The sequence below is a fragment of the Octopus sinensis genome, linkage group LG2 (assembly GCF_006345805.1).
Source record: "Octopus sinensis linkage group LG2, ASM634580v1, whole genome shotgun sequence".
Classification (NCBI taxonomy): domain Eukaryota; kingdom Metazoa; phylum Mollusca; class Cephalopoda; order Octopoda; family Octopodidae; genus Octopus; species Octopus sinensis.
The window spans coordinates 100,098,881-100,126,028 of record NC_042998.1 but is presented as its reverse complement, the minus strand read 5'-3'; the positions used below and the strand labels follow the sequence as shown (position 1 = coordinate 100,126,028).

The window sequence follows — 27,148 nt, the reverse complement described above, 5'->3', positions numbered from 1 at the left end:
TTAGTGGTAAATAATTTAAAAGTTTCCACCTATTATTTTGAACTAGTCAGCAGCAGGTATATTCTCGTCTCCGCTCGACACATGTATTAACAGACTTTCTCGACTTACACAAATACACGTACAATGTTATCTCAGGTGTAATAACTCTTTGCTTTAAAGCACTGGTTACCTGTATTATATTTCACTCAAAATCGCTGAAAGAAACACAGTCTTAGTTTCTGTTTATGATATATTTACCGCCGATTTAAGAGTATTTTACGTCGTCTGCATTTTAACTTTCACCGGAACTGCTATTTTGTGGTTGGAAGTCTGTTTATAATCGTGAGGCACTGAAGAATTTACGTTTATTTGCATACGGTACTCATGACATCCAGAATGTTATTACACAAATGTGTTCGCACACTACTCAAGGCAAAGTCACAGTCTAAATTAATGAAAGGGTATTTGCCTATTTCTAAATATGCTACATTTACCTATGTACCTGATACAGCTCCCAGAGAATACGGTAAGGTCAACGAATGACTGAAATTTTATGTATTGGTTGTTTATTCACTTAGTTACAAAAACAAAAAATTCATTTTTTTTAGTGCAATCTTATTTCTGCTGTTTTACCGTTTTCTTAATTCATAGGAAAATCAAATCGTTTTCGTTATTTTATTTATTGTTTTTTGGTGGGAGGGGGAATCTTAGAGAATTTTTTTTCCTAAATTCAAATTAAAGTTATTAAAGATTCAAATATAATACAAAACCACATCAAAATACTAATCTCCCCCCCCCCAAAAAAAAAACACAAACATGTGCTAAGAAAGAAAAAAAACATCAATTCAACACTAAAGTGCATCAATTGGTCGCACACCACAAGGTTCAATGGAACCTACGTGCCAACACGCTCGTTAATATATATATATATATATATATATATGTGTGAACATTAAATCTTACAAAGATACACTGATTAGAGAATAGATCCTGAAACGATCGCCCATATGTTTTAAGAAAAAAATTATTCATATCTGAATAGTAGTAGTAGTAATAATGATAATAATGGTAATGAAATTGATTTCAAACCGAGACCAATGCAAAGTTGACCTCAGCACGATTTGAAATCAGAACGTAAAACATTGTAACCAGATGACGGAGACTGTTTATGTCCGAAGCTTTCTTGATTCTTCCAATTCTGTAATGTAGTAAAATAGAAGAGCAACCCGAGCTGAATTCTGTAATTTTTTGACAACATATAGAGGTGCTAGAAACAGGTGAACATAATGTGATATTCAGAACAGAGGAACCTGTGCTACCGCCGTGAAAGGTGAAGAATAAAGTTATGTTGAGGGCTAGAACTTTGACCTATGTTCCTTATTAAAGCGTCTAGTTGGAATAGAAAAAGTACTTTATAGGCTCACGATCATCTACAATAGGATGGTGGAAAATAGGGAAATTTCAAGCTCAGTAAGTTGAAGATGTCATTGAATAAGACCAAAATACTGATATTGAATAATAAGAAAAAGAAAACAAAGGCTACATTTGCATTTTCTTAAGGTCATGTCTAATCAATGAATGTTTATCCATTATCACTATTTATACTCTAGTTTCATAGATCAGACAGATCATATCGATCACATTTGTGTGTCTTAAATTGACCCTAACTGATTATTTTGTGATCTCTTTCTTAATGAAGGTCGTTATCATCTAATTTCTAAGAAATATTGTTCATTCACACGAGTAATCTTATGCTCTGGGACCTAACATGGAATAATCACGCTTGATTAAAAATACTAATTGGAACGTGATAATTTTGGTGTATGACATGTGTTTTCTCTTTTGCAAGCTTTAGCTTTCTTTTCTGTTTTGCAAATGAATGACATCAATAATTCTTTCTACTATTGGCACAAGGCTTAAAATTTTGCGGATGGAACCTGGTACTTATTTTATCAACCATGAAAAGGAATATCAATAATTTAACGTTCTACCTATAAGAATTTTAGGGGCTAATGCAGAATCGCACCTACCCTTGAAAAATGCATTTTTTTGGGGGGGGGGGGGCATTTTCGGATTTCTACGTCTTAGATGTTTAACATGCAAAATAAAAAAAAAAGATTATTTCACCCACCCCCATCCCAATTTAAAATTTTGATTTTGTTTACTTTAAAGAAATTGAAGCGGATTGACGAACATTTACAAATGGAAATTAGATATAGACACAAACATTAAAGTGAAAAGAATTTGCCTTTTATTTGTGTTTGCCTTAAATCGTAAATAATGATTAAATGTAAATTAAATATATGGGGCTCAAATTTCACCCCTCCCCCAATTTTAAATTTTGAACTTTTTCATTTATTTATTTATCTGTCTAACTATTTATCCCTGGTCCTATAGAAGGCGGTGTTACTGTTATTTTGGTCCCAAGAAGATATTCATATCTATCTATCTATGTCTGTCTGTCTCTCTCGCACGATCGAGCACCTGTTTCTTATATATATATATATATATATATATATATATATATATATATATATATATATATATCCATCTATAATATCTATCTACCTATCTATCCATCCATTCACATATTCATATGCTTATTGTATTTAAAATTTTGAAAACATGGTTTCTTGCATATTTGGAATTGCCGTCATCTAAAACAAAAGCGAAAAAAATTCGAAAGAAGTTCAAAATTTTAAATTGGGGTGGTGGGTTGAAATTAATTTTTCTTTTTTCTTTTGCATATTCGTAAATCTCTGACATCTAAAACGTAGTAGTCCGAAAAAAAATTATTTTTTAATGCATTTTTTAAGGAGAGGTGCGATTCTGCATTAGCTCCGAATTTTAAACATGTGGCCACACTGCTCTACCTCCAACATTTTGCTATAGATCAAAGGTGGGGAAATCACCAGCAAAAATATATACTCGAAAATCATCATAAATGATAACTGGTCCGTTTTGGAAAGACTTCTTTTGTTCACAGTGGCACTGAACCCACCATACAGCCATGGAGGAACGCCATGCATGCTCGTTGCTAAGGGGGTACACTGGACGGCACTATTCCCTCACTATTCAATGGTGCATCCTAAGATTTACAGTGATATACTTATTTCGAAACTCCATTTTAACATTATTACAAATCAGTACCCACCCAGAATATTCTGAAGCATACCCAGACATCAAAGTCTGGCGACGGGTCTGCGTCTTTCACATGTCTTTGTAATAGTAAACAAACTTATATTTACATAAACTGAGGGCTGAGAAAATATCTAACATACTCGTCACTGAGAAAGGAAATACTACTGAATATGGATATGAAGTTGTTAAATTACCATTAGACGTATGAATTAACTCGTATTTTATTTTATTGACCCTCAAGAAGGTAAAAGACAAAGTAGAGACTTGGATAGGATTTGAACTTAGATTGTAAAGACACGAAACTAAACATCGCAATATATTTTGTCCAGCATTCTACTAATTCTGTCAATCATTTATACACATGTGTATATACACGCACATGTATATTTATATTTATGCGGAAAAAAACTTAAAACAATCACACACTTATACATATATTCATAAACACCCTCATACACATGAACACACGCTTACGTTCTCTTTGTCTGATTGTCTGTCTGCCTCTCTCTCGCACGATCGAGCACCTGTTTCTTTTACTTGTCTCAATCATTTGACTCCAGCTATGCCGGGGCACTGCCTTGAGCTTTGAAGCCGAATATTTATTCTACCAGTCTCTTTTTGCTGAACCGCTAAGTTACGGTGACATAAACACACCGACACTGGTTGTCAAGCAGTGGTGGGGGAAAAACACAGGCACAAAGACACAGATATATATATATACGACGGATTTCTTTTAGTTTCCGTCTACCAAATCCACTCTCGAGGCTATAGTAGAAAAGAATTGGCCAAAGGTGACACTCAGTGGGACTGAACCTGGAACTATATATGGTTGGGAAGCAAACTTGTTACCACACTGCCACATTCAGATAATTTTATTTTGTTCTAGTATTACACACTGTTACATGGTTGACTTTGGGAAGGGCGTTCGGCCATAGCAACCATGCCCACAGCTGACACTGGAACTCGGCGCAGTTCGCCAAATCTTGTCCAACCGTCCAAATCCATACCAATGTCGAAATTGGACGTAAAATGATAATGGTTACTTTTACTTCTGCCAGACATTGGACTGCGGCCATGCTGTATTAGTGTTAATTTATCATTTAGTGCAATACATTGTTTTGTTTTAAGGTGGATTTTGATGTGTTCATCTGTTCTATTAGTGTTCATTTTGTTTATATAATACATTTTAAGAGTGTTTTTTGTATTTATTTTTCGGGGTCAATGCAGAATCGCAGCTCTCCTGGAAAAATGGACTTTAAAAAAAATTTTTTCCCTGATTCCTACGTTTTAGATGTCGGAGATTATGAATATGAAAAAAAATATTTAATTCCCCCCCCCCACCAAATCAAAAATTTTGAACTTCTTTCGAAATTTTTTTTTTCCTGTTTTAGTTGACGAAGATTTTGAATATGCAAGAAACCACGTTTTCAAAATTTTAAATTCAATAAGCATATGGATATATGGATGGATAGATAGATAAGTTTCTTTATTAGCCACACAGGGCTGCACACAGATGGGACAAATTACAAGGTAGAGCTTTTCTTTTGGGGGATGAAAAAAAAAAAGTGGCGTAGGTTTTCGATCGAGAGGGATCGTAAAAGGGAAAAAAGAAAAACAGGAAAAGAAAAGAAAAAAGAAGAAAAAAAGAGGAGAAAAAAAACGATCAATAGGGATCATGTATCACAGTGTCATGATGTACGGTGTAAAGGGGGAAGCAGATAAGGTTTATCCATGGGAAGAAAAGCCTACGAAAAAGACCACGGTAACCTCGGTCAATATTGTTATATGTTACCACATTTGTTTGCAAGTGGGTAACCCTCTGTTTTCAATTTCTGAGTTCATAGGATTATGCTCAAGGTGACTTCGTCATTCATACATGCCATCCTTGCTACATTCACCCATCTTTTTTTAAAACATTCGCTAGACAAAACTTGCCTCTCTACTCTCACTTTCCTTTTCAAGTGATACTTGAAGAAGTTGATGAGAGATTGACCAGAGAGGAAAGTGTTTGTCTCCAATCCTTTCAGACGCATCCACCAGATACATTCTTTCGCCATAGCCACAAGGAAGATGAAAATAGCTCTTCCTTCTCATTTGAAGGAAGGAGGCGTGACAATATTGACGATAGACTCAGCTGATAAACCGACTCGTCCCACACGTGACAGCAGTTTTTCAACATAAGCCCACAGGTCGGAAATTGCTGGACACTGCACGAGTGCGTGCAGAACAGTTTCGTCGCTCTGACCGCATCTCGGGCAGGTCAGCCCCGTGTTTCTCGAGCCGTGTCTGTAGAGCTTATCCCAAACGGGTAGCGCTTCTCGGTAGCACTGCCAGGCCAGGGATCTCTGGAAGTTGTCCATGGGCCCTGGCCCGAAAGTCGTCCCGAACAAGCGGGTCAGGTATTCCTCGTCGACGTACCTCCCCTCCACTAATCCCCTATAGAATGCTTGGGTTGTGATGGAGTCACTCAAGGTCGACCCGGGACGGCAGAGTTGCTTGAGAGCAATGCGACACTCGCGGTGCCATTCGCCCTTCCTCGGCCTCTTTTTGATCCACGACTGCAGTTCGGTCATGGAGACGAGCTGCAGGAAAGCGTGCCTCACAAACGGCAACCACACCTGTTCACCGTTGTCTACTAAGAGCCTGAGATGTCGCAGTCTCAGCGCGTGTCTGCGCATCGATAGGTAGGTAGGTAGGTAGGTCGGTCGGTCTTCCTGGGGCTAAAACAACAGTAACACTGTCTTCTATGGGACCGCCACGTTTAGTTGGCAAATACAACAACAGCACATTTGATTATATTTTTACTATAAACAGACTCAATGTATATGTTGTTTTCTCTCACAATGCTTATATCTGAAAGTAGAGTCCTTGTATTGCTAGGAGGTTTATTTGAACTGTTCTGAATGTTGAATTTTAAAATGGTGTCTACCTTTAATATCTCAATATCTTTCAGTATGTTAGTTCTGATGAGTGTGCAAACTAAATAACTTGTGCTTATAACTAAAACTATGTAGAACACTGCAAACATAGGCTCCTAGGGAGGACATATTGGTATTCCATGTAATTTTACTATTACATCGATATGTGTTGGGTTGCTTCTCTTGCGATGCAGAGGAAAGAAGGGGCTCCAGTTTGTGTACTTATTGATGTAATTACTTCAGAGTAGTAGACTTAATCTATTGCCCAGTTTAACACCACCATCATCTGGCACAATAGATACCTTTAGCAGAGTCCACTGCTGTAAGCATGCAGGCCAGGCTCCTGGTTTGAGGATTCTTCCCTTCCTCTCTCCCTTCTAACTGTCTCAGAGATCCTGTAAGACATCATAGGAATTGCCTTCCCACCTGATTAAAAGATAAAAAATAAATAACAGATTTGTTCAGTTTAACTTTTATTTGGGTGACGTTATCTCTCTGAATAAATAGGTTTTTGTCACTGAATACAATGTTAATTTTTTAGGAATATTCATCTTCTCCATGATTATGAACATAATATTTTTATCATGTTTACATATTTTGAAGTCATTATTTTTTAGAATTTTGTGGAGCTTGTTTAAAGGTTCCTCTTGATTATTTGTTTATTGTGTGTGGGCATCCATTATTCATCTCAGATAAGCATTACTCTTTTACTTGTTTCAGTCATTTGACTGTGGCCATACTGGAGCACCGCTTTTAGTCGAGCAAATCGACCCCAGGACTTATTCTTTGTAAGCCCAGTACTTATTCTATCACACTCTTTTGCCAAACTGCTAAGTTATGGGGACGTAAGTACACCAGCATTGGTTGTCAAGTGATGTTGGGGGGACAAACATATACACACACACACATACATATATATATGATGATATATATATATGACAGGCTTCTTTCAGTTTCCGTCTACCAAATCCACTCACAACGCTTTGGTCAGCCCAAGGCTATAATAGAAGACACTTGCCCAAGGTGCCACGCAGTGGGACTGAACCTGGAACCATGTGGTTGATAAGCAAGCTACTTACCACACAACCACTCCTATGCCTACATTTGTCTGACATTTTGTAGGGTTTGGTAGAGGAGTTTGAGCTCAACCTTTTTCTGTTTGGTCACATTTTGGTTGTAGGTGTAAGTTGGAACTGAGGGTAAGAAATGTAATTTGATTTGGGTTGAGTGTTTGTTGGGTAGGTTAAGAATTTATCTTCCTGAGTGGGTTGAGTGTTTTTTATTTTTTTAATTTTATAAATCAATTAGCAATGAATAACCAATAGACTGTTGAATTGAACAAAAATACCTTGTAGTCGTCTACACAAGTCACATCACTTTATACCAAAAGTATGAAATGAATAAAATAGTGCGAGACAAAGTATCAGGATCAATATAAGCAGTTACAACACCTGAAGGTAGTACCTCAGCTTTGTCATTGCCCAGTGACTGTAAAAGAGTATCATATCAGCACAATATTGCGACCCCACAAACATTTTAATCATGACCCAATTTCATATGAACCAGATAAAATTGTAATATGTCACCTCAAGCTCAATTAATTCAGATTTGATTCTATGACATTGTATTAGTTAATGAATTTACATAAATGTCTTTTCTTTTTCACAGACAGATTGACATCTTTCACCTTGTCAACTTTTTTTAACTTACTATTCACTTAATGTTTTTTCTGTGTCAGTTTTGTTAAACGTTTTGTCCCAAATTTTTGAAGAAAAAACATATAAAAATACTTTCTTTCTCTCCTTAAAATTTTACCAAATTATTTCATGTTTTTTTTTCCATATTTACTCTTATATTTTCTTTCCTTTTTTTTTTCTTATTAACTAGGAGAAACAATGAAGATGAATCTATTTCAAAGTGTAACCAATGCGATGGAGATAGCTCTAGAATCTGATCCAACTGCTGGTTTGTTTCATTATTTTGTTTTTATATATGGAGAGATCTATTTTGTTTTGCTATTTTGCATCCTTTTTTTTGGGGGGGGGAGCAATTATTATTGCAGTTATACATCCTTCCTATTGTTGACCACTCAATTACAAAGTAGGAGAGAAACCTTTTTGTCAAACTGACAAATAGCTAGTCTAATTCCTAGCTAAATTAAGACAATTTGAATAAAGGGAATCAACTATTTTGACTACCTCATAATACCAACACATTTGCTCTTTTCAACCTCATCATTTGCACACCATGTACTTCCACCATCTCTCCAAGTTCCACAAGGTCAATGTCTCAGTTTATCCTATTGTTTCTACTTGCCACTGCCCTAGTGAACTCATTTCAAAATATCTTGACTAACTCTTCCCACCATTGCTACCAGTCTTCTCACCCACATCCATGACACCAATCATACCCTCAGCCTCTTCATCTCGTCCCTCCCCTCACTGGTCACTCCCAGCTGCTTTTTTTTTATGGATGTTAAATCCTTTTACAGCATCATCTAAAACAGTGGTTCCCAAAGTGGGCGGTACTGGCCCCTGGGGGTCGGTGAAAAGATCCAGGGGGTGCTTTGAAGAAAAATGGGGTAATAATGGGGTGACCAAAATGGGTCAGTGCATGAAAAAACAAAAAGCAAATCAAATAAAGGGCTAATTAGGTTAAGTTTTATTTGTGAAATGCTGTTGTTTCGAATTTGCTGCAGAAAATGGTCTTTGTCTGTGATGGTGAAGAGGAACGTGGCCTTAGAACCAGGGGGTGACAGCCTTAAAAAGTTTGGGAACCACTGATCTAAAACAACATACTCCTAATCTTCACATTCTTCTTTGACCTTTGCACTGAAGTCCAGTACTCTTATACTTCATCACATTGAACTCATCTTACACTCAACTTTTTCTCTTTTTCCAGAACATTTTATCTGTAGTTCACTGGAGTGGCTATGGGTACTAGGGTTTCCACACCTAGCTGCACCATCCAGATTTTGGATGTGCTGAGGCCCAAATCTTCGCTTGTTTTAGAGGCCTCCACCCTCCAAAACAGTTATACAGCTGTTGTATTGATTATTGTACCTACACTATCTCCATTTCTTTTAGCAACTTTTTCCACCCTATGTTAGAGTTCACATCTACAATCTCTAAAACATCTGTCAACTTTGATTTCAATTGATTTCCATTTCAATTAACCACACAAACCTTTTCACCTCTGTCTTTTACATATCAACACACTCTCACACATAGATTGATTTCTCTTCATTCTACCCAATACACATTAAATGTCATCCCCCTCTAACAGTTCCTCCATCTCAGCTACATTTCTTTTCTCTAATGTCGTTACTCTCAACCAGCTGTCCATGCAGACAGACATTCAACCCTAGCTACTGGCATCATTTCTGCCCTCCTGCCCCACCAGAAACCACTTTCTTTTCTTATTTCTCATCCAACTGAACTCTCCATGCACCATCTTGCACAACTGCTATTTTCTCTAATATATGTGTGTATGTCTGGTGTACAGGGTGTACAGGAGGGGTAGTACCTCTGACAGGACAACAGTCATGCTCCTCCTCGGAGAAGTTGATCCACCTTGGTCCCCACCTGCACTCAGCTCTCACTTGTGACTCCTAGTAGCTATTTGTATGCAACAGTGGTCACACCCCAGGCAATGGCTTCGACTAGCCGGCTAAACCAAGCGAAGGTAGCCGACCAGGCTTAAACTTTCGGCAAGTTAGGGCTTGCCTACCTACGCATACGAAGACTGGAGCCAGCTGATTCTACAGAAGGAACCACCAGAACGGTTTCAATGGATAAGAGGGCGGTTACAGCAGAGCACCATGGAGTGCATAGGGCAAGGTGAAGCACTATAGGACATTTTGGTCATTCACTTCATCCTGTTCTGTCCCCAGTCATCTCAATCTGGTCTTGCCACTGGTTAAGACGGTCTCAGATGAGAGACTGAGGTTGGCGATGCACAACCCTTCCTCACTTTAAACAAAGTTTCCTTGCGCAAGTCATCTTTCATCCTTCTTTCCACCCCTTCATCCCAAAGTCCTGTGGTGACAGGCACATGATGAAGCAACAGGTGTGGGTACACTGAAAGTCATAGCCACAAACCTGCACAAACCCACCAACTCACAAAACAAGCCCACCCCCACCCCACGATGACTAGATGGTCTTCGTCGCATCAACGGACAAACTACATGTGCATACATGTTGATGTTTCCATGTCTTTACATGAGATTAGCTGAACAAAAGATAGTGATGTCATATTTATATTCCCTATGGACAATATACACTTTTGAAATCAAGTGGGATAAAAAAAAATTACTTACTTGAAAAACAGGAATGGCATCCAACCATAAAATATTGCCTCAAGTTAGTATCTATCTAACCCAGTGGGTCTTAACTGGGGTTCATATGACCCCTGAGGGTCCATGTAAGATTTTGGGGGATCCCCAATAGTATTTTAAGGACTCCTAAAACAATTTTGCTTTAGATGTATGTATTGTGAGAAACGGCTAGGTTTCTTTCTCTAACATTTTACATAGTTCAACCTACACAAGCTAATGCGTGAAAAACGAAACAAATAGGAATCTTGAAAGAAGTTTCTATAAAACTAGTTTTTAAATGTCAAATGGCTATGGAGCTCCATAGATAAAAAAATGGTTGAGAACCCCTAACCAATACCAACATGGAAAACTGAGTGGGGATAGCTTTATGCCAGTTGATGAGAGGGACAGAAACTGATGTGTTGTTGTACAGGAGATACGTGGCTACCCCGGCTGGTAAAAAGAGGAGAAATACAGAGAGAGGGAGCTGGTGGAGATATGTTGGGGCATATCCTCAAGGTGTAGTGGTGAGAGGAGGTGAACATAAGTGAAGTATTACAGAGGCAACAGGGTGAGTGGACTGAAAGTTCACAAGAGTGAGAAAGTAAAGCAGGAAAGAGGAAGAGGAATGCAGTGAATGGTGAACATGGGTGAAGGGGACCCAATTCTATTCCATTATTGAATACATAGACACATTTTTCTTCTTCTGTACAAGTAGAGCTTAACAAAAGACAAATTGTCTGTAGCATTGTTTCTTTCTTTTCTACACAGCATAATACATTGACTTTGTTGTTGTTTAATTTTTGTTCTCAGTATTCTTCTGTCCATCAACACTGTGAAACCTGTATAGCAGGTTTATGTTCATGTCTTAGCAAGGTTTTCAATTTCATGTTCATTCTACCATTTCGCTGTTATAGTAACAATATAGTTGCTCTATAACTCATTTAAAGTATTTTGTTGAGCTGTGTAAAGAAGTGGAGGGAACCTGTGGCAGAGGTAGACTCAGGAAGACAATAAATAGTGATCGAGACCTTTGGCAATATGCTCTGCTTAAGAGGACTCATCAAGCCAAGTGCATCTGTGCTGGTGGCATGTAAAAAATCAACCTTTGAACATTGGGCCTCATGGAGGCAACGTGGCTGAGTTGCTTTCAATCACTGGGCATCATGGTGGCAAACTAACTGAGTTCCTTTCAAGCGTTGGGCCTCATGGAGGCAAAGTGGTTGAGTTCCTTTCGAATGTTGGGCCTCATGAAGGCAATGACCAAGACATCATCATCATCGTATAACGTCTACTTTCCATAGTGGCATGCATTGGATGGTTTGATTGAGGACTACCAAGCCAGGGGGCTGCACCAGGCTCCAATCTGATCTGGCAAGGTTTCTACAGTTGGATGCCCTTCCTAACGCCAACCACTTTGAGAATTTAGTAGGTGCTTTTTACATGCCACCAGCATAAGGGCCAGTCAGGTGGCACTGGCATTGACCACGTTTGAACAGTGCTTTTTACATGCCAGTGGCACGTAATTCTAATAACCATCCCCAGTAATGCATTTAAAGCAAATGATAATAATATTAATATTATTAATAATAGAAATAATAACACCAATAATAAGGATAATGAGAAAATAGACAGCTTATCTATAGATCCTAACAGTAAATGTGGAAACTGGAGTAAACGGAGGCACAATAATTATAGAAGCCTGGATAAGGCAACCACCACTAGCCTCGATAATTTTGACAACTGCAATGATACCAAGGATAAGTACCAAAAGAACAATAGAAGTATTAGTAATATGGAAAAATGACCTGTAAATAATAATAAAAATAATAACAACAACAGCAATAATAATAATATTAATTATAATAGAAATAAAAATAAAAGCAAAAACAATAAACAATAAACATAACATAAAAAACCCCAACAACAGAAATAATGAAAATGACACTGTCTAGTTAATCATTCCTTTCGCTATGCAAATTAAAGATAACATAGTCAAAACAATATTTATTTTATCTTTCAATCTCAAATGTTAAAAATAACTTATTTCTCTTGCTTATGTGAGTGGGAAAATTTAACAAATAGGGAGATTTGTAAGGTGTTGGAACGACTGTTCTTTTAAAGCTACAACCAACCACTCAACAACAGGTATGGCTGTGTGGTTAAGAAGTTTGCTTCATATTCACATGGTTCTGAGGTCAATCTCGATGTGCAGCACCTTGGGCAATGTCTTCTATCACACTTCTGGGTTGACTAATACTTTGTGAGTGGAATTTCATGGGTAGAAACTACACTGAAGCCCATTACATGTGTGTGTGTGTGTGTGTGTATGTATATGTACCAGGGCAAATTGCAAGTGCATAATGAATGTTTAATTATATGAATGCTTTAATTACATTCTACAATCATAAAAGAAGTAAGGGTACATTAAATAATGTTGCTGTAATTAACCCTAAAAGACAGACTAGCTGTGTCTAGAATACCTTCAAACCTTTGACACACCAATATGTAGGTTGAAATCTCATTGTCTCACTGATAGAAAGTAGTGCTTTGGGGCAGTTGTTTGGATGCAGATGATTTGGCACAATTGAAGTAGCCACGAGATTCACTTGGATTGTGCTCTGCCAATGCAAAGAAGGAAGGATGGCCTATGTATCTCTAGATATACAGAAGAATGTAAGAGTTTGAACCAGAACAACTTTGATTATGGGTGCACTCAATCAAAACTGACTTGGGATTAGATGTCATTTTAGCTAACCAAATTTTCTGTCTTAAAGAAAGAAAGGCATGTTAGACAATGAAGTTATAAGAGCAAGACAAAAGTATCATACTTGCAGTGCGTTGAACATAGACCTGCTAAATTAGGTTGATCTGGATTTAAACAGCCACATTATAACTGTTCATGAGATACACTGTGACTGCTTGACCTGCTAGAAATAGTGTCAAATTTCCTTTTAAACAACATCTTACTAGCTTAAAAGGGAAAGATTACATTGGATTATGTAGTTCTGGTTATATTGTCTGAAAATAAGGAATACCTTTGGTCATAAATACTTGTAGTTAATGCAGAAATTCAGACTGGAACATCTTTTTTCATTTCATCAGTGTTGATAAATATCAGAAATATATAAAAAAAATTCATTGTTCCTTATTCCCTTCTATTGCAAAAAAGTCTACCTCTCTCCATTATGCATGAATATTTGGATATTTATCACAATTAATTTATTCTGATGCTCTTACTATTAATAATTCCTAGTTTCTTTTTTAACAGTGTATGGCTTAGATTAGTATTGTGAAGGCTTTCTGATCTTAATTATTTCACCATCCCTGGTTAAAAATTCTTGGAATGCTTCAAAGTTCCTTCAATAATTTTTTTTAACTTCAAACTACACAAAAAGAATATTTAATAAACCTTTTTATTTTGTATTTTGTATATTGATTTTACTTGTTATTGTTGGTGATGTTTAGCTCCAAGTCAACTGCAAACCTATGATTGGAAGTGTTCTGACTATAACCATTCTGTTTCTTATCAGTCACAGTATATATATTCATTTTTTTTCTCTTCAAGATGAGAAGAGGTATGATTTGAGGGAGATTTGGGGTAATGATAATAATGAACTTTTTGTATAGTGTTCAGGTGCACAACACTCATTGGAAAACATTAAAAGAGGGTACAGAAAGCAGCCATAAGTCAAGTAAAGAAAGACAACAATGAAAAACAAAGGTACATGCATAAAAAAGCCAGAAAACTGAACAGTAAAAGAGCCATAATAAGGAAAGACACATCAGAAGTAATGTTGGTAAATTTCAGGACACATGGAATTTTTGAAGAATGTATCCTGACAGCTAACAATGATGTGGGTAGTGTATTTCATGCTTTGACAGTTCTGTATGTGAAAAAAATATTCCGAAATGTCGTGGTGCTGCACTGTTTTTTTTTTCTTTTTTTTTTCTATAAGCTTGCCCATGAGTTATTGGTGTTGAATTCAAAAAGATGGCTTAAGTTGTTGTTGGAAAGACAGTGGATGATCTTGTGAGCTTCTGCCAAGTTTGCTGCTTAACATTGAAACGTCAGTGTGTTGATGCCCAATGAAGCAATACATTCAAGATACAAGGGCATAAACAAAGCAACACTGCTGTCAAGTAGTGGTGGAGAACATACAGCCTTCCCCCATATAAATATATGGTTGGCATTAGGAAGGGCATCCAGCCATAGAAATCATGCCAAAGCAGACATGGAGCCTGGCCAGCTCCTGTCAAACCATCGAACACTTGTCAGCATGGAAAATAGATGTTAAATGATGATGATATATACATACACATATGCACACACCATGGGCTTCTTACAGTTTCTGTCTTTTAAATCCATTCCCAAGGCTTTGGTTGATCTGGGACTATAATAGAAGACATTTGCCCAAGGTGCTGTGCAGTGGGACTGAACCTAAGATCACATGGCCGGAAAGCAAGTGTCTTGACCATACAGCCACATCTACGTAATCTTGAAAACAATGTTAGAATGATAAAACATAAAAGTGATGACAACAAAATATTTGTAACACTATTTTGCCTAAAGGTAAAAAACCCCAAATCAGTTGATGTATTATTTACTAATCACCGAAGTTAAAAATTTAATGCATGTTTTATTTATATTTTTTATCTACAGTTATATTTGGAGAGGATGTAGCCTTTGGAGGAGTTTTCCGATGTACTGTAGGCTTAAAAGATAAATTTGGTAATGTTAAACATTTTATTATTTCTTCTTTTATGAGTTAAAATCCTGCTTTTGTTGTCTTTATCTTTCATCCTTTCAAAGTTAATAAAATGTGTACTGGGTTCACTTTAATCAACTTTTACGCTTCTTTTTCTTTTAATATTTATTTATTTATATATATGTCTCGACATTCACTTCTTAATAATTACTTTTGAAATAATGACAAACTTTTATTTGGAAATTGTACTGCCTAGTAATTGATTTAATCTGTGAAATTAAACTAATTACATCATGGAAGACGTAAATTTGGCCATTCAAAAGACACAAAAACTGTTAACTTCATTTGATCATTTATTATTTGGTGTTAAAATGCCTGTTGCATTATCTGCAATTTGGTCATAATACAGTTCCACTGGAACTCATTTCTTTTGAATGGCTAATATGTGTCTTCCATGCTGTAAATACTGACAGACTTAATTTGTTAAAATGTGTGTGTGGTGTAAAAACATCTGAAAAATATTTATTATTCTCTGATAAGATTTTCTTAAAAAATCATATTTAGAGATTTTCCCAAGATTTAAGAACAACATAGAGGTTTTCTGTAACAATTATTTTCTTGAACCATTTTCCCCCATATAAATGTAATTATTAAACTAATGTAGAAACTATTATTCTGATTCTTATAATGTAATATTTTAAACAAACTTTTTACGTTATAAAATACTGATATTTAATTCACAAATCTCTTCTGGAAGGTTTGAAAATGTAACCAATATGAAAAAAATAAACCTATAGATTTTAGAGTTAAATTGTTTCATAATTCACCAAAATAAGTCGATTTCTGTGACTTTTCAAAGTTTATACATTTCTATTTCTTTTAGGTAAAGATCGGGTCTTTAACACTCCCCTCAGTGAGCAAGGAATAGTAGCATTTGGAATTGGTGTTGCAACAACAGGTGCAACTGCTATTGCTGAAATTCAATTTGCCGATTATATTTTTCCTGCATTTGACCAAGTCAGTTCTTCAGATTTTATTTACTAAAAATTGCTCCCATTGAATGGCATATTGCTAATATTTTAAATTCTAGTGCTTTTCATTATCATATCTTATCCTGTTTTGTTTTTTTAATATAGCATCATTTGAACATGCCTGCAAAATAGCATCTTTCAACACATTTCGAGCATGTGTACAAATATTATTAAACCCTATAATCCCTAAGACTTATTTTGCAGTTTTAGTTTTCCCAGGGTTATCCTACAATCTGGGCTTAAAAGAGTTAAGCTTTGTTCTAAAAATAATTGTAGGGTTTATTATACATGTGTATGTGTGTGTGTATACACAAACATATAGATATATGTACATATACACACGTAGGTTCACAATCCAATGTAAGTTATAGATCCAACATAGGGGTAGTTGCAGGTATGGCCTTTGTATAAAAGAACACAAGTAGATCCTAAAGGTTCATAACAACTGTTTCAATAGTATTTCTTTTATTGATGAATAGATCAATTACATCATGAACAAATCCACTTCCATCAGGTTGAGTTTAAAGTTAGGCAGGAGATTCCGATCAACTTTGCTAGACATGTCTAGCAAAGCAAGTTGCTCAGAATCTTCTCTAGCAAGAAAGACAAAATTGGGCAGGAATGTTAAACCCCCTCCTACACCAAAAGCCAACCACTTAAGAATGGCCATGGAAAAAGTGATTACACAGGTGGTGCTCCAGCATGGCTGCAGCTTTTAAGGTGAGATGCACAAAAGAATGTATATATATGTGTGTGTATAACTGGCTCTCTGTTGGTTACGACAATGAGGGTTCCAATTGATCCAATCAATAGAACAACCTGAGAACAGTCAAAATCAAACCAAATCAACATCAGTGGAAATTGCAGCTGTGGTTAAGCGAACCATCCGATCGTTTGTCCGTTGCCAACCTCGCCTGGCACGTAAACGCACCATCCGTTCGTGTCCATTGCCAGCCTCGCCTGGCCCCCGTGCTGGTGGCACGTAAAAGCACCATCCGCTCGTGTCCGTTGCCAGCCTCGCCTGGCCCCCGTGCCGGTAGCACGCAAAAGCACCATCCGCTCGTGTCCATTGCCAGCCTCGCCTGGCCCCCGTGCTGGTGGCACGTAAAAACACCATCCGTTCATGGCCGTTTGCCAACTCTGTCTGGCACCTGTGCAGGTGGCACGTAAAAAGCACCCACTACACTCACGGAGTGGTTGGCGTTAGGAAGGGCATCCAGCCGTAGAAACACTGCCAAATCTGACTGGGCCTGATGAAGCCTTCCGGCTTCACAGACCCCAGTTAAACCGTCCAACCCATGCTAGCATGGAAAACGAACGCTAAATGATGATGATGATGATGATGAAGATAAACAAAGTTCGTTTTTAATCTAAAATATACTCTCCTTCATTTTCTACAATGCTTTTCCATCTATCTGGTAGGCTTGCAAGGCCCCTCTTCAAGAATTCACTCGTCTGTGATGAAAAATACTCTTCCAGTACTGTTCTGACCTTGTCTATAGAATTTATATTTTTTCCATCCAAGTGATTTTGAAGATTGCAGAATAAATGATAATCAGATTGAGCAATGTCCAGCAAATATGGTGGGTAGGGCATCATTTCCCATTCAAACTGCCCCAGCCTTTGGAATGTCATCCTCACTGTATGTGACCAAGCATTATCCTGATGGAAGAACACCTTTCATCTTGAAACCAAGGTCGTTTTTCTTCTAGTGCTGATTTAAGCTGCTCAAGCTGCTTGCAGGAGATCTCTTTTGTTATTTGATTTGGGTTTAAAAATTTAAAATGGACTAAACCTTTCATGTCCCACCAAACAGATAACAGCACCTTATGTGAGTTAAGACCTTCTTTAGCCTGGCTGCCAGTGTTTTTTCTTTCCCTACCCTCTGTCTTCGGCACTTGACATATTTATAGAGAACCCATTTCTTGTCACCAGTCACTATTCAGTTCGAAAAATGGTTCATTCACTCTCTGTGCATGATTAGACTCACAAAGTTTGTGAGGAACCCATTGACCCAATTGGTTGACTTTTCTGATGGCACAAAGGTATCGATGAATAGTTGAATGATCAAATCCAAGCTTCTCTGCTAGTTCCTCAACAGTTACGATGGGATTTTGTTCCTAGTCAAGCTCTACTGATCTTCCAGGATGAGGCTTGTCTTCTAGGCTGTAGTTTCTGGCTCGGAATTTCTGGAACCACTGTTGATACTAGCTTATATTTATTGTCCAATCCCCATATACTGCATTAATATTCCTCACACTTTCCATTGTGTTGTTGCCTGAATATGCTCCTTTGTCACTTCCAGTATAGCTTTGAAAAAATTGCTGTTAAAATCGAACCGCACTCTTCAAAACGTGCACTGAGAATAAGACCAATGTAAAATTACTACCTGCTTCTATAGCAAGTTGATGCAGGTAGTTTATCCCGTCCCCCTCCAACTTTTAGTTGATGCAATTGAAAAAAAACGCATTATTAATAGGATGACCCAATATATGTATGTATATATGCATGTCCAGTCCATACCAGCATGGAAAACAGATGTTAAATGGTGTTATTTATATATATATATATGTATATATATATATATATATATTGTAAAACATTTTTTCTCAAAGTCAAACACATGTAATAAATCTTACTCATTATGCCCCCAACTCCCATGTGTATATAGGTTTGTATGTGTGTGTGTAAATATGTATATATATATATATATATGCATATATACATACATACATACACACATATATATATATCATCATCATCATCATTTAACATCCATTGTCCATGCTGACATGGGTTAGATGTTATGACCATTCTGATTTGGTGTAGTTTTCTCTGTAAAGTAGTTGGTGTTAGAAAGGGCACCAAGCCATAGAAACTACACCAAATCAAACTGGAGTCAGGTGCAGCCCCCCCCCCCAGTTTGCCAGCATGGACAACAGGCGTTAAATGATGATGACATATATATATATACATGTATATATGCATATATCTGTCTATCTCTCTCTCTCTAGATATATATATATATACACACACACACATATATACATGTATACATACATACATGGGAGTTGCATACACAACAAGTAAGATATACTGTATGTTTGACTTTGAGAAAAAAACGTTTTACAAATGTTCATTTCCTTACAAAAACTGTATCACCTTAAATGCATTAAAAGCACTATGACATAATCTGAAAACTATTTCAATAAACTATTTCCATGCAACTCAAAAGCAAAAAAATATATATTTCTCTTTCCATTTCAGATTGTGAATGAAGCAGCAAAATTCCGATATCGTACTGGTAATCTATTTAATATTGGTGGTCTTACCATTCGTACACCTTCGGGTGCAGTAGGACATGGTGCCTTATACCATTCACAGAGCCCTGAAGCACTTTTTGCCCATGTCCCAGGACTAAAGGTGACTATTATAATTTATTCAATAAGATCAATTGCAATCAAAAAAGAAAATTGACTATACAATTCTAAAAGCTCCTAGTCTATGGAATTTTCTGAAAGTTTTACTTGTATTTATATTTTACTTGGAAATACCCAAAATCAAAAAGAAAATATCTCTGGTGGTGGTGTAATGATAAAAACACCCTGCTTGCTCAACAGTTAATGAGTAATCTATTGAAACTTCAGACACACATCATGTGCCAACTTCATGACATGCAGCATGTACCATCAAGGTACTTTGAAAGAAGTTGTATTACAGGTATATGTGTGGAAGAGAAAGAGAGGTTTATATACACCAAACCCTGCTTTGTAAATTTATTAAACAAATTTTGCATATTTCATATTACATGATATTGCTGAATATCTGCATAATATAAGTAATTTTTTAATGCATTAGAAGAGGAAGAACAGTGTCAATGAAATTTACAAGGCCTTTAAAACTAGTTGTTGTAGGGAGAAAGATTATGACACTTGGATTACTATAATGGGAAGTGGAATGTAAGAAATATTAAGTTATTTATCCTTGGAGCAGGGAGCTAGTTTGGACAGTATAAAAGCAGGCAACCAACAAGGTCTTCCACCAGTTGGATATGTGAATGCTTAATTTTAAAGTAAGTGTTGTTCACATAATCAAATATGCAACTTTCTAGTCTGGTTCAGTTGTTTTCATGAAGCCTGTATTTTGTATCTTAAGATTCTTGCTTACAAATGGATATTTATATTATATAATGAAACTTATAAATCAGATATGATACCCAGATCCATCTAGATGAGCAGAATGACCCATCCAACACATAGCAACCAGATAGACAGACGTGGATGGACATGGACAGACAATTCTGGAACTATTGAAATGCAGTGAGGAAACTAGGAACAATATCAAGAGAGATGTTAAGCATTAGGTATAGTATACCCGAAAAAAAAATGAAAGTAAGAGTTTGCTAGTGTTCAGCAATGAGAGGGCCAGAGACCTGAGATGTTCCAGATTGCAAAGCAGTGTGTCAGTGCAAATCAAGATATTGTAGGGTAAAAGTATATACAAAATGATAGTAATGAGGCTGTCTTTGCCAACACCAAGATGTTTGAAAATTTTACTCCAAGAAGCCATTGACTGAGGATAATAAATGATAGAAAGAAGATTTAATCTAAGTAAAACAAACAGAAGGATCAGCTATTAAAGTTGACAGCTATATGATTGGAAGCATGATTAAAGGTATGAAGGCAGAGAAAGTAGCTGTAGCATGAGGGATAGTGAACAAATGAGCTGAGAAAAAACTGGGTATAAAAGAAAGCAGATGTAGTGAGCCAGAAAAGAGCCTGTGCTGATACCTGTAAGAGATGAGTTAGGTAAAGAAGTGCCAAGTGATCTAACTGTAGAAAAGGAAGACATAAAGTAATAGTGATCATTGATCTCACAAGATTGAACCTCTTAAAGATAATGACAAAGGACTCACACAATGGCAAGATGCTTTGATACAAAATACCCTATTCAATTCATGATGACAAAATAGACATAAAAATGAAGAATTTTCTTTTTTCAGGTTGTTATCCCACGTGGCCCAATTCAAGCAAAAGGTCTTCTTTTAAGCTGTATCAAAGACAGAAACCCTTGTATATTTTTTGAACCTAAAATTCTTTATCGGTCATCGGTAGAAGAGGTTCCTGTCGGTTCCTTTGAAATACCATTGTCTAAAGCTGAAGTAATTGTGGAAGGTAAATCTTAAATTTTATTTAAATCTACCTGCTCCATTATTTCCTTGATATCAGTCATTTGTTCATTTTATGTTCATTTTTCCATGTTAGCATGGATTGGACATGTATTGAGGCATTGTTTTACACTTAGATGCCTTTCCTGTTTCTAATTCTGATGTGTTTTTCAAGTGAGGGATTTTTTAAAATTCCACTTGATCTCAAAAGCACAGAGGTGGAGAACAATTTATTAACAGAATATCAACATAATGTCACTATTTTGTGTTCAGCACTTCCAGGCAAGAATGTAAATATGCTTGTACACACATATATGTATCAGCATAGTGAAGGTGCATGGCCCAGTGGGTAGAGCATTGAACTCACAATCATGAGATACTGAGCTCAGCTCCTGAACTGGGATGTGTTGTGTTCTTGAGCAAGATACTTTATTTTTACATTGCTCCAGTTCACTCAACTCTAGAAATGAGTTGAGATGTCATTGATACCAAGCTGTATTGGCCTTTGCCTTTCCCTTGGATAACATCGGTGGTGTGGAGAGGGGAGGCTGGTATGCATGGGTGATTGCTGGTCTTCCATAAACAACCTTGCCCAGATTTGTGCTTTGGAGGGTAACTTTCTAGGTGCAATCCCATGGTCATTCATGACTGAAGGGGTTTTTTACCCTTTATATGTGTGTGTGTGTATATATATATTGGAGTCTTTTGTGCATATGTGTATCCATGTATATATATATATATATATCTCATCAACATCGTCATTTAATGTCTGTTTTCCATGCTGGCATGGATTGAATGATTTGACAGGACATGGTGAGCTGCAAGGCTATGTTGAGCTCCAGATCAGCTTTGGCACGATTTCTGTGAACAGAGGCCTTTCCTAATGCCAACCACTTTACAAACCAAAAATAAAAACTAATCTAACAGACCATGGAATTTTGCGGAAGAATAACAGTCATTCTTCTCTCATCAAAATTGGTGACTGTTTTAATTATATTCATTATATTAATTCTCTCTATATCTTTTGTATCATTGTGAGAAAATTACATTTGTTTTTTTTAGTATTATTTTGTTCAACTATCTTAAAGCTTTTCAAAACAGTTGGTGAAAGATTTATCTTACTGAATACAGAGAGACATATCAACAAACGCATACACACATACATTCGGTGTCTTTGTATTGTCTAAATGTTATTACTTTCTTAGGTTCTGATGTAACACTTATTGGTTGGGGAACTCAGGTACATGTTCTACGAGAAGTTGCTACTATGGCAGAAGACCGTTTGAATGTTGGCTGTGATGTGATAGATCTGCGAACTATTTTACCCTGGGACACCGAAACAGTTATCAATGTAAGTTTCCATACAAATTATTTCTATATATTTCAAAATCTTTTAAATATTGCTAGCATTAATGATGATGGTCCAAGGTTGGGTAAATTAGTGATTTACCCAATGGTCATCCCTGATGTTAAAGAGGTGATACTGACGACAGTAGTATTAGTACCTATTAAAAATATCAGCTTGGTGCAAAAGTAATGTCCAATTTAAAGATCTATGGTAAAAATGAACAAGCCAATGACTATGGAAATATTTATTCATTAACATACTCTCCATTGCTTTCAATGACCTCATTCCATCTTTCAACAACCAAATATCCTCAGATTGAACAGCAGACCAGAATACTTACATCAAAGCTGATTCCTTGAAAGCTTTCAGGGATCAGGCCATGTTAAACTGGGTGACAAATCAACCCTTCCACCCAGGAATTCATCATCATCTTTTAATGTCCATTGTCCATGCTGGCATGGGTTGGATGGTTTGATCAGGGCTGGTAAGCTGAGGGGCTGTACCAGACTCCAGTCTGATTTGGCATGGTTTCTACCGCTGGGTGTCCTTCCTAACATCAACCACTCCGAGAGTGTAATGGGTGCTTTTATGTGCCACCAGCACAGGTGCCAATTGTGTGACTTCAGTATCTGGCATGACTATGATTTTGTTTGGCTTGATGAGTCTTCTTCTCAAGCACAGCATATTGCCAAAGATCTCAGTCATTTGTCATTACCTCTATGAGGCCCAACACTCGGAAGGTGCTTTTTACATGCCACAAGCACAGGTACCTGTTATGTGACACTGGCATTGGCCACATTACCTCTGTGAGGCCCAATGCTTGACAGGTGCTTTTTACATGCCACTGGCATGAGTGTCAGAGATGTCATGAAATCACTTAGTCTCTTCATCTGGCTTCTTTACAGTGAATTGACTACAGAATAGTTCCTATTAACATAAGTACATTGGAAAGCTGAGTAAAAGAAGTAGGTTCCAATATTACAAACTGGAGAAGTTGATTTAAGGAACATAAGTTTGTTATTTTGAGTAGATACTAATAGCAAAAGAAGGAAGTAGATAGATTTTTAGCATTGAAATATAAAGATAGTGTAATTGATGTAGTTAAGGTAGGCAAGATGTTAACTCCAGGTAAGCCTCGATTCAAACAGGCTTTTGATTAGTGGCATTCTGGTCACGATTGTCTTGTACTTTTCTATATTTATGACTGTGTTGTCCAGGGTGTCCTTTTTTTAAAACAGCAGGGTGTGGTTTGGGAGGGATTTGGCTGCTGTTTCTAGCAAACCAGGCAACCACACTACCTTGCTTGATATGTAGAAAGATATTAGGTAGGAATTTGGAGATGACTAGATAAACATGAATAGCAGTAGTAAATGTTCCGTTGAAATGAGGTGCATTAACTGTTTCTCAGATGAAGTTGATAATTTCTGCAATAAATAGTTAATAGTTTCTGTTACTAGTAATTAGTAGTGCTGATGCTTGCAGTGAAAACATTGATACTTAAGTAATAAATTGTTGATGTTGTTGGCATCAAATGAGTTTGACAGCATGAGTCAGTAAGTTATGATTATTAAATACAAAAGATCTATTGAATCTAAAGAGAAATGATTTGAAGATGTAGCACTGTGTATGTGAAATTAACTGTCTTACTTGGGATGCAGAACACAAGTAAACTAAGAGGGTACATTAGTATTAAAGGTATCACCAATAAAATGTTTAAATCATACTCAATTTTTTTCTTCTTGTTTTTTAGTCAGTACGAAAGACTGGTCGTGCATTGGTTGCCCATGAAGCCCCTATTACAGCAGGATTTGGTGCTGAAATTGTATCTACCATTCAGGTATGGAAACATTTTTTTGAAATTGTTAGCAATAAGTTTTATAGTTTTATTCTAAATGTCAAAATTGCGAATACTTAAGTTTATCTTATCTAGAAATATGGAACACTAATAAATTAAAAATGGGAAAAATTTGAAAAGGTATGTATTTATAATGATGACATATGTGCAGGAGTGGCTGTGTGGTAAATAGCTTGCTTACTAACCACATGGTCCCGGATTCAGTCCTGCTGCATGGCACCTTGGGCAAGTGTCTTTTACTATAGCTTCAGGCCGACCAAAGCCTTTTGAGTGGATTTGGTAGACAGAAACTGAAAGAAGCCCGTCGTATATATATGTGTGTGTGTGTTTGCCCCCCCACCATTGCATAACAACTGATGTTGGAGTATTTACATCCCCGTAACTTAGTGGTTTGGCAAAAGATACTGATAGAATAAGAACAAGTCCTGGGGTTGACTTGTTCAACTGAAGGCGGTGCTCCAGTATTGCCACAATCAAATGACTGAAACAAATAAAAGAATATAGTAATAATAATAACAATAATGATAATTGTTTGAAATTTTGTCACAAGGCCAGCAATTTTAGGGGGAGGAGGTTATTTTATCAACCCTGAAAGGATGAAAGGCAAAACCGACCTCATCAGCTCAGAATGTAAAGAGCCTGGAGAAATACTGCCAAGTATTTTTCCTACACACTAATGATTCTGCCAGCTCACTGTCTTATCAATAATAATTGTTTCAAATTTTGGTTTAAGGCTTGTAATTTCGGTGGAAGGGTTAAGTCAATTATATCATCCCCAGTGCTCAGCCACAAAAGAATGAAAGGCAAAGTCGACTTTGGTGGATTGTAACTCAGAACATAAAGATGGATGAAATGTCATTAAGTGTTTTCCCTGGCACAGTAATGATTCTGCTAGCTGACTGCCTTATTATTATCATCATTATTATTGTTATTAAGGCAGTGTGCTAGATGAAATGCTTAGTGGTATTTTGCCTGTCGCTACATTCTGAGTTTAAATTCTGCTGAGGTCGACTTTGCCTTTCATCCTTTCAGGGTCAATATATTAAGTACCAATTGCAAGGCGGCGAGCTGGCAGAAATATTAGCACGCCTGGCGAAATGCTTAGTGGTATTTCGTCTGCCGCTAGGTTCTGAGTTTAAATTCCGCCAAGGTCGACTTTGTCTTTCATCCTTTCGGGTTCGATATATTAAGTACCAGTTACGCACTGGGGTCGATATAATTGACGTAATCCGTTTGTCTGTCATTGTTTGTCCCCTCTATGTTTAGCCCCTTGTGGGCAATAAGGAAATAAGTACCAATTACACACTGGGGTCAATGTAGTCGACTAGCCCATTCCCCCAAAATTTCAGGCCTTGTGCCTGTAGTTGAAAGGATTATTACCTCCGCCTTGGCGAAGGCATAGGTATTGTTTTCAGTCGTGTTTGATTGTTTGTTTGTCTGTGGACAACATATCTCAAGAACCACTGGATGGATTCAGATGAAACTTTCAGAGATGTTTGGCCTCATGACTGGCAGGAACTGATTAGATTTTGGGATTGATCCATCACCAGACAAGGATTCTGAATTCGTTTTTTTTTAAATTAATTTTTGAGTTTTTGAGAGTGGTTGGGTTCATTTTTAGTATTCTTTGTGAGAGCGGTTGAGTTTATTTCAGATATTCTCATTTTAAAAATCATCTCTGGCTAATTGTTGAGAGGACATTGGCTGAGTGCGCTTCTTCTTCTTCTTCTTGCTGTTGCTGCTGCTGTTGTTGTTGTTAAGGCAGTGAGCTAGCAGAGTCATTAATGTACTGTCTAGGAGCCTCACAAATCCAACATCACCCTATCAAGGGCATGAGCCCTCACAATGGCATCTAACAAAAGCACAAGGTCACAAATTTGAGGAATATAGATACAGTTGATCTAATCAGTCTCAGTATTTGACTAGTACTTATTTAATCTGACCCTCGAAGAGGAAAAGCAATGTCAAACTAGGTGAGATTTGAACTCAGAATGTAGCTAAGTTCTACAAGACATTTCGTTTGATGTTTACTGATCTTGCCAAAACCACCATGCATAATAATGAAATTCACATGGAAATTGTTTTAATGAATAATCTTAATACACCAATAAATTTTCACACTTGCTAGTTATCTACCTATATATGTATATTCTGTAAACATAGGAATCTAATATTTTTCTTCTTATCCACATTGTATCATTGCAGTCCGAATGCTTCCTCCACTTAGAAGCTCCTGTGAAACGTGTCTGTGGCTATGACACCCCATTTTCACATACTCACGAACCTTTCTATTTACCTGACAAATGGAGATGTTTTGAAGGTGTTAAGCAACTGATTAACTTTTGATTGGATTGTAGTAATTATTTTTTTTATCAAAATATATAGATACTCCAAATCACTTGATTGAAATTATTGTACAGTTATTAAGGGCAACTCTATTTACTGTTGAAAAAGCACACTAAAGAATGTATGGGTTTGAATAAATAAAAGTAATTTCTAAAATGCTAATTTTTTTACTAATTACAGCTTGTGAGTTACAACGGTGCTGTGGCTATTTTTTTATTTTAACCATGAAAGTTTTTTCTGTGGAACCTTAAATTCATTGTTATTATCCATATTATCAAACATAGTTGTTAAGTTTTACTTTCAGGTCAGCCCTCAACGAGCAGATATAGATAATTTATT

At 36.8% G+C, this 27,148-nt stretch overlaps 1 protein-coding gene across 1 annotated transcript; it reads left to right on the top strand.

The window, feature by feature from the left end:
- The first annotated feature begins 110 nt into the window (after window positions 1-110).
- LOC115224108 (2-oxoisovalerate dehydrogenase subunit beta, mitochondrial) lies at window positions 111-26,866 on the top strand. The gene is made up of 9 exons (XM_029794915.2): window positions 111-505; window positions 7,926-8,003; window positions 15,017-15,085; window positions 15,946-16,079; window positions 19,361-19,516; window positions 21,096-21,267; window positions 22,466-22,611; window positions 24,359-24,445; window positions 26,669-26,866. Exons 1-9 carry the CDS (start codon window positions 364-366, stop codon window positions 26,807-26,809), a joined length of 1,125 nt encoding a protein of 374 aa, XP_029650775.1. The 5' UTR covers window positions 111-363; the 3' UTR covers window positions 26,810-26,866.
- The last annotated feature ends 282 nt before the right edge of the window (window positions 26,867-27,148 follow it).

Coding starts and splice junctions, on each gene's coding strand:
- LOC115224108 (XM_029794915.2), top strand. CDS start 364: ATGACATCCAGAATGTTATTACACAAATGTGTTCGCACACTACTCAAG. Junction 506..7,925: donor TACAGCTCCCAGAGAATACG/GTAAGGTCAACG, acceptor CTTATTAACTAG/GAGAAACAATGAAGATGAAT. Junction 16,080..19,360: donor TTTTTCCTGCATTTGACCAA/GTCAGTTCTTCA, acceptor TTTCCATTTCAG/ATTGTGAATGAAGCAGCAAA.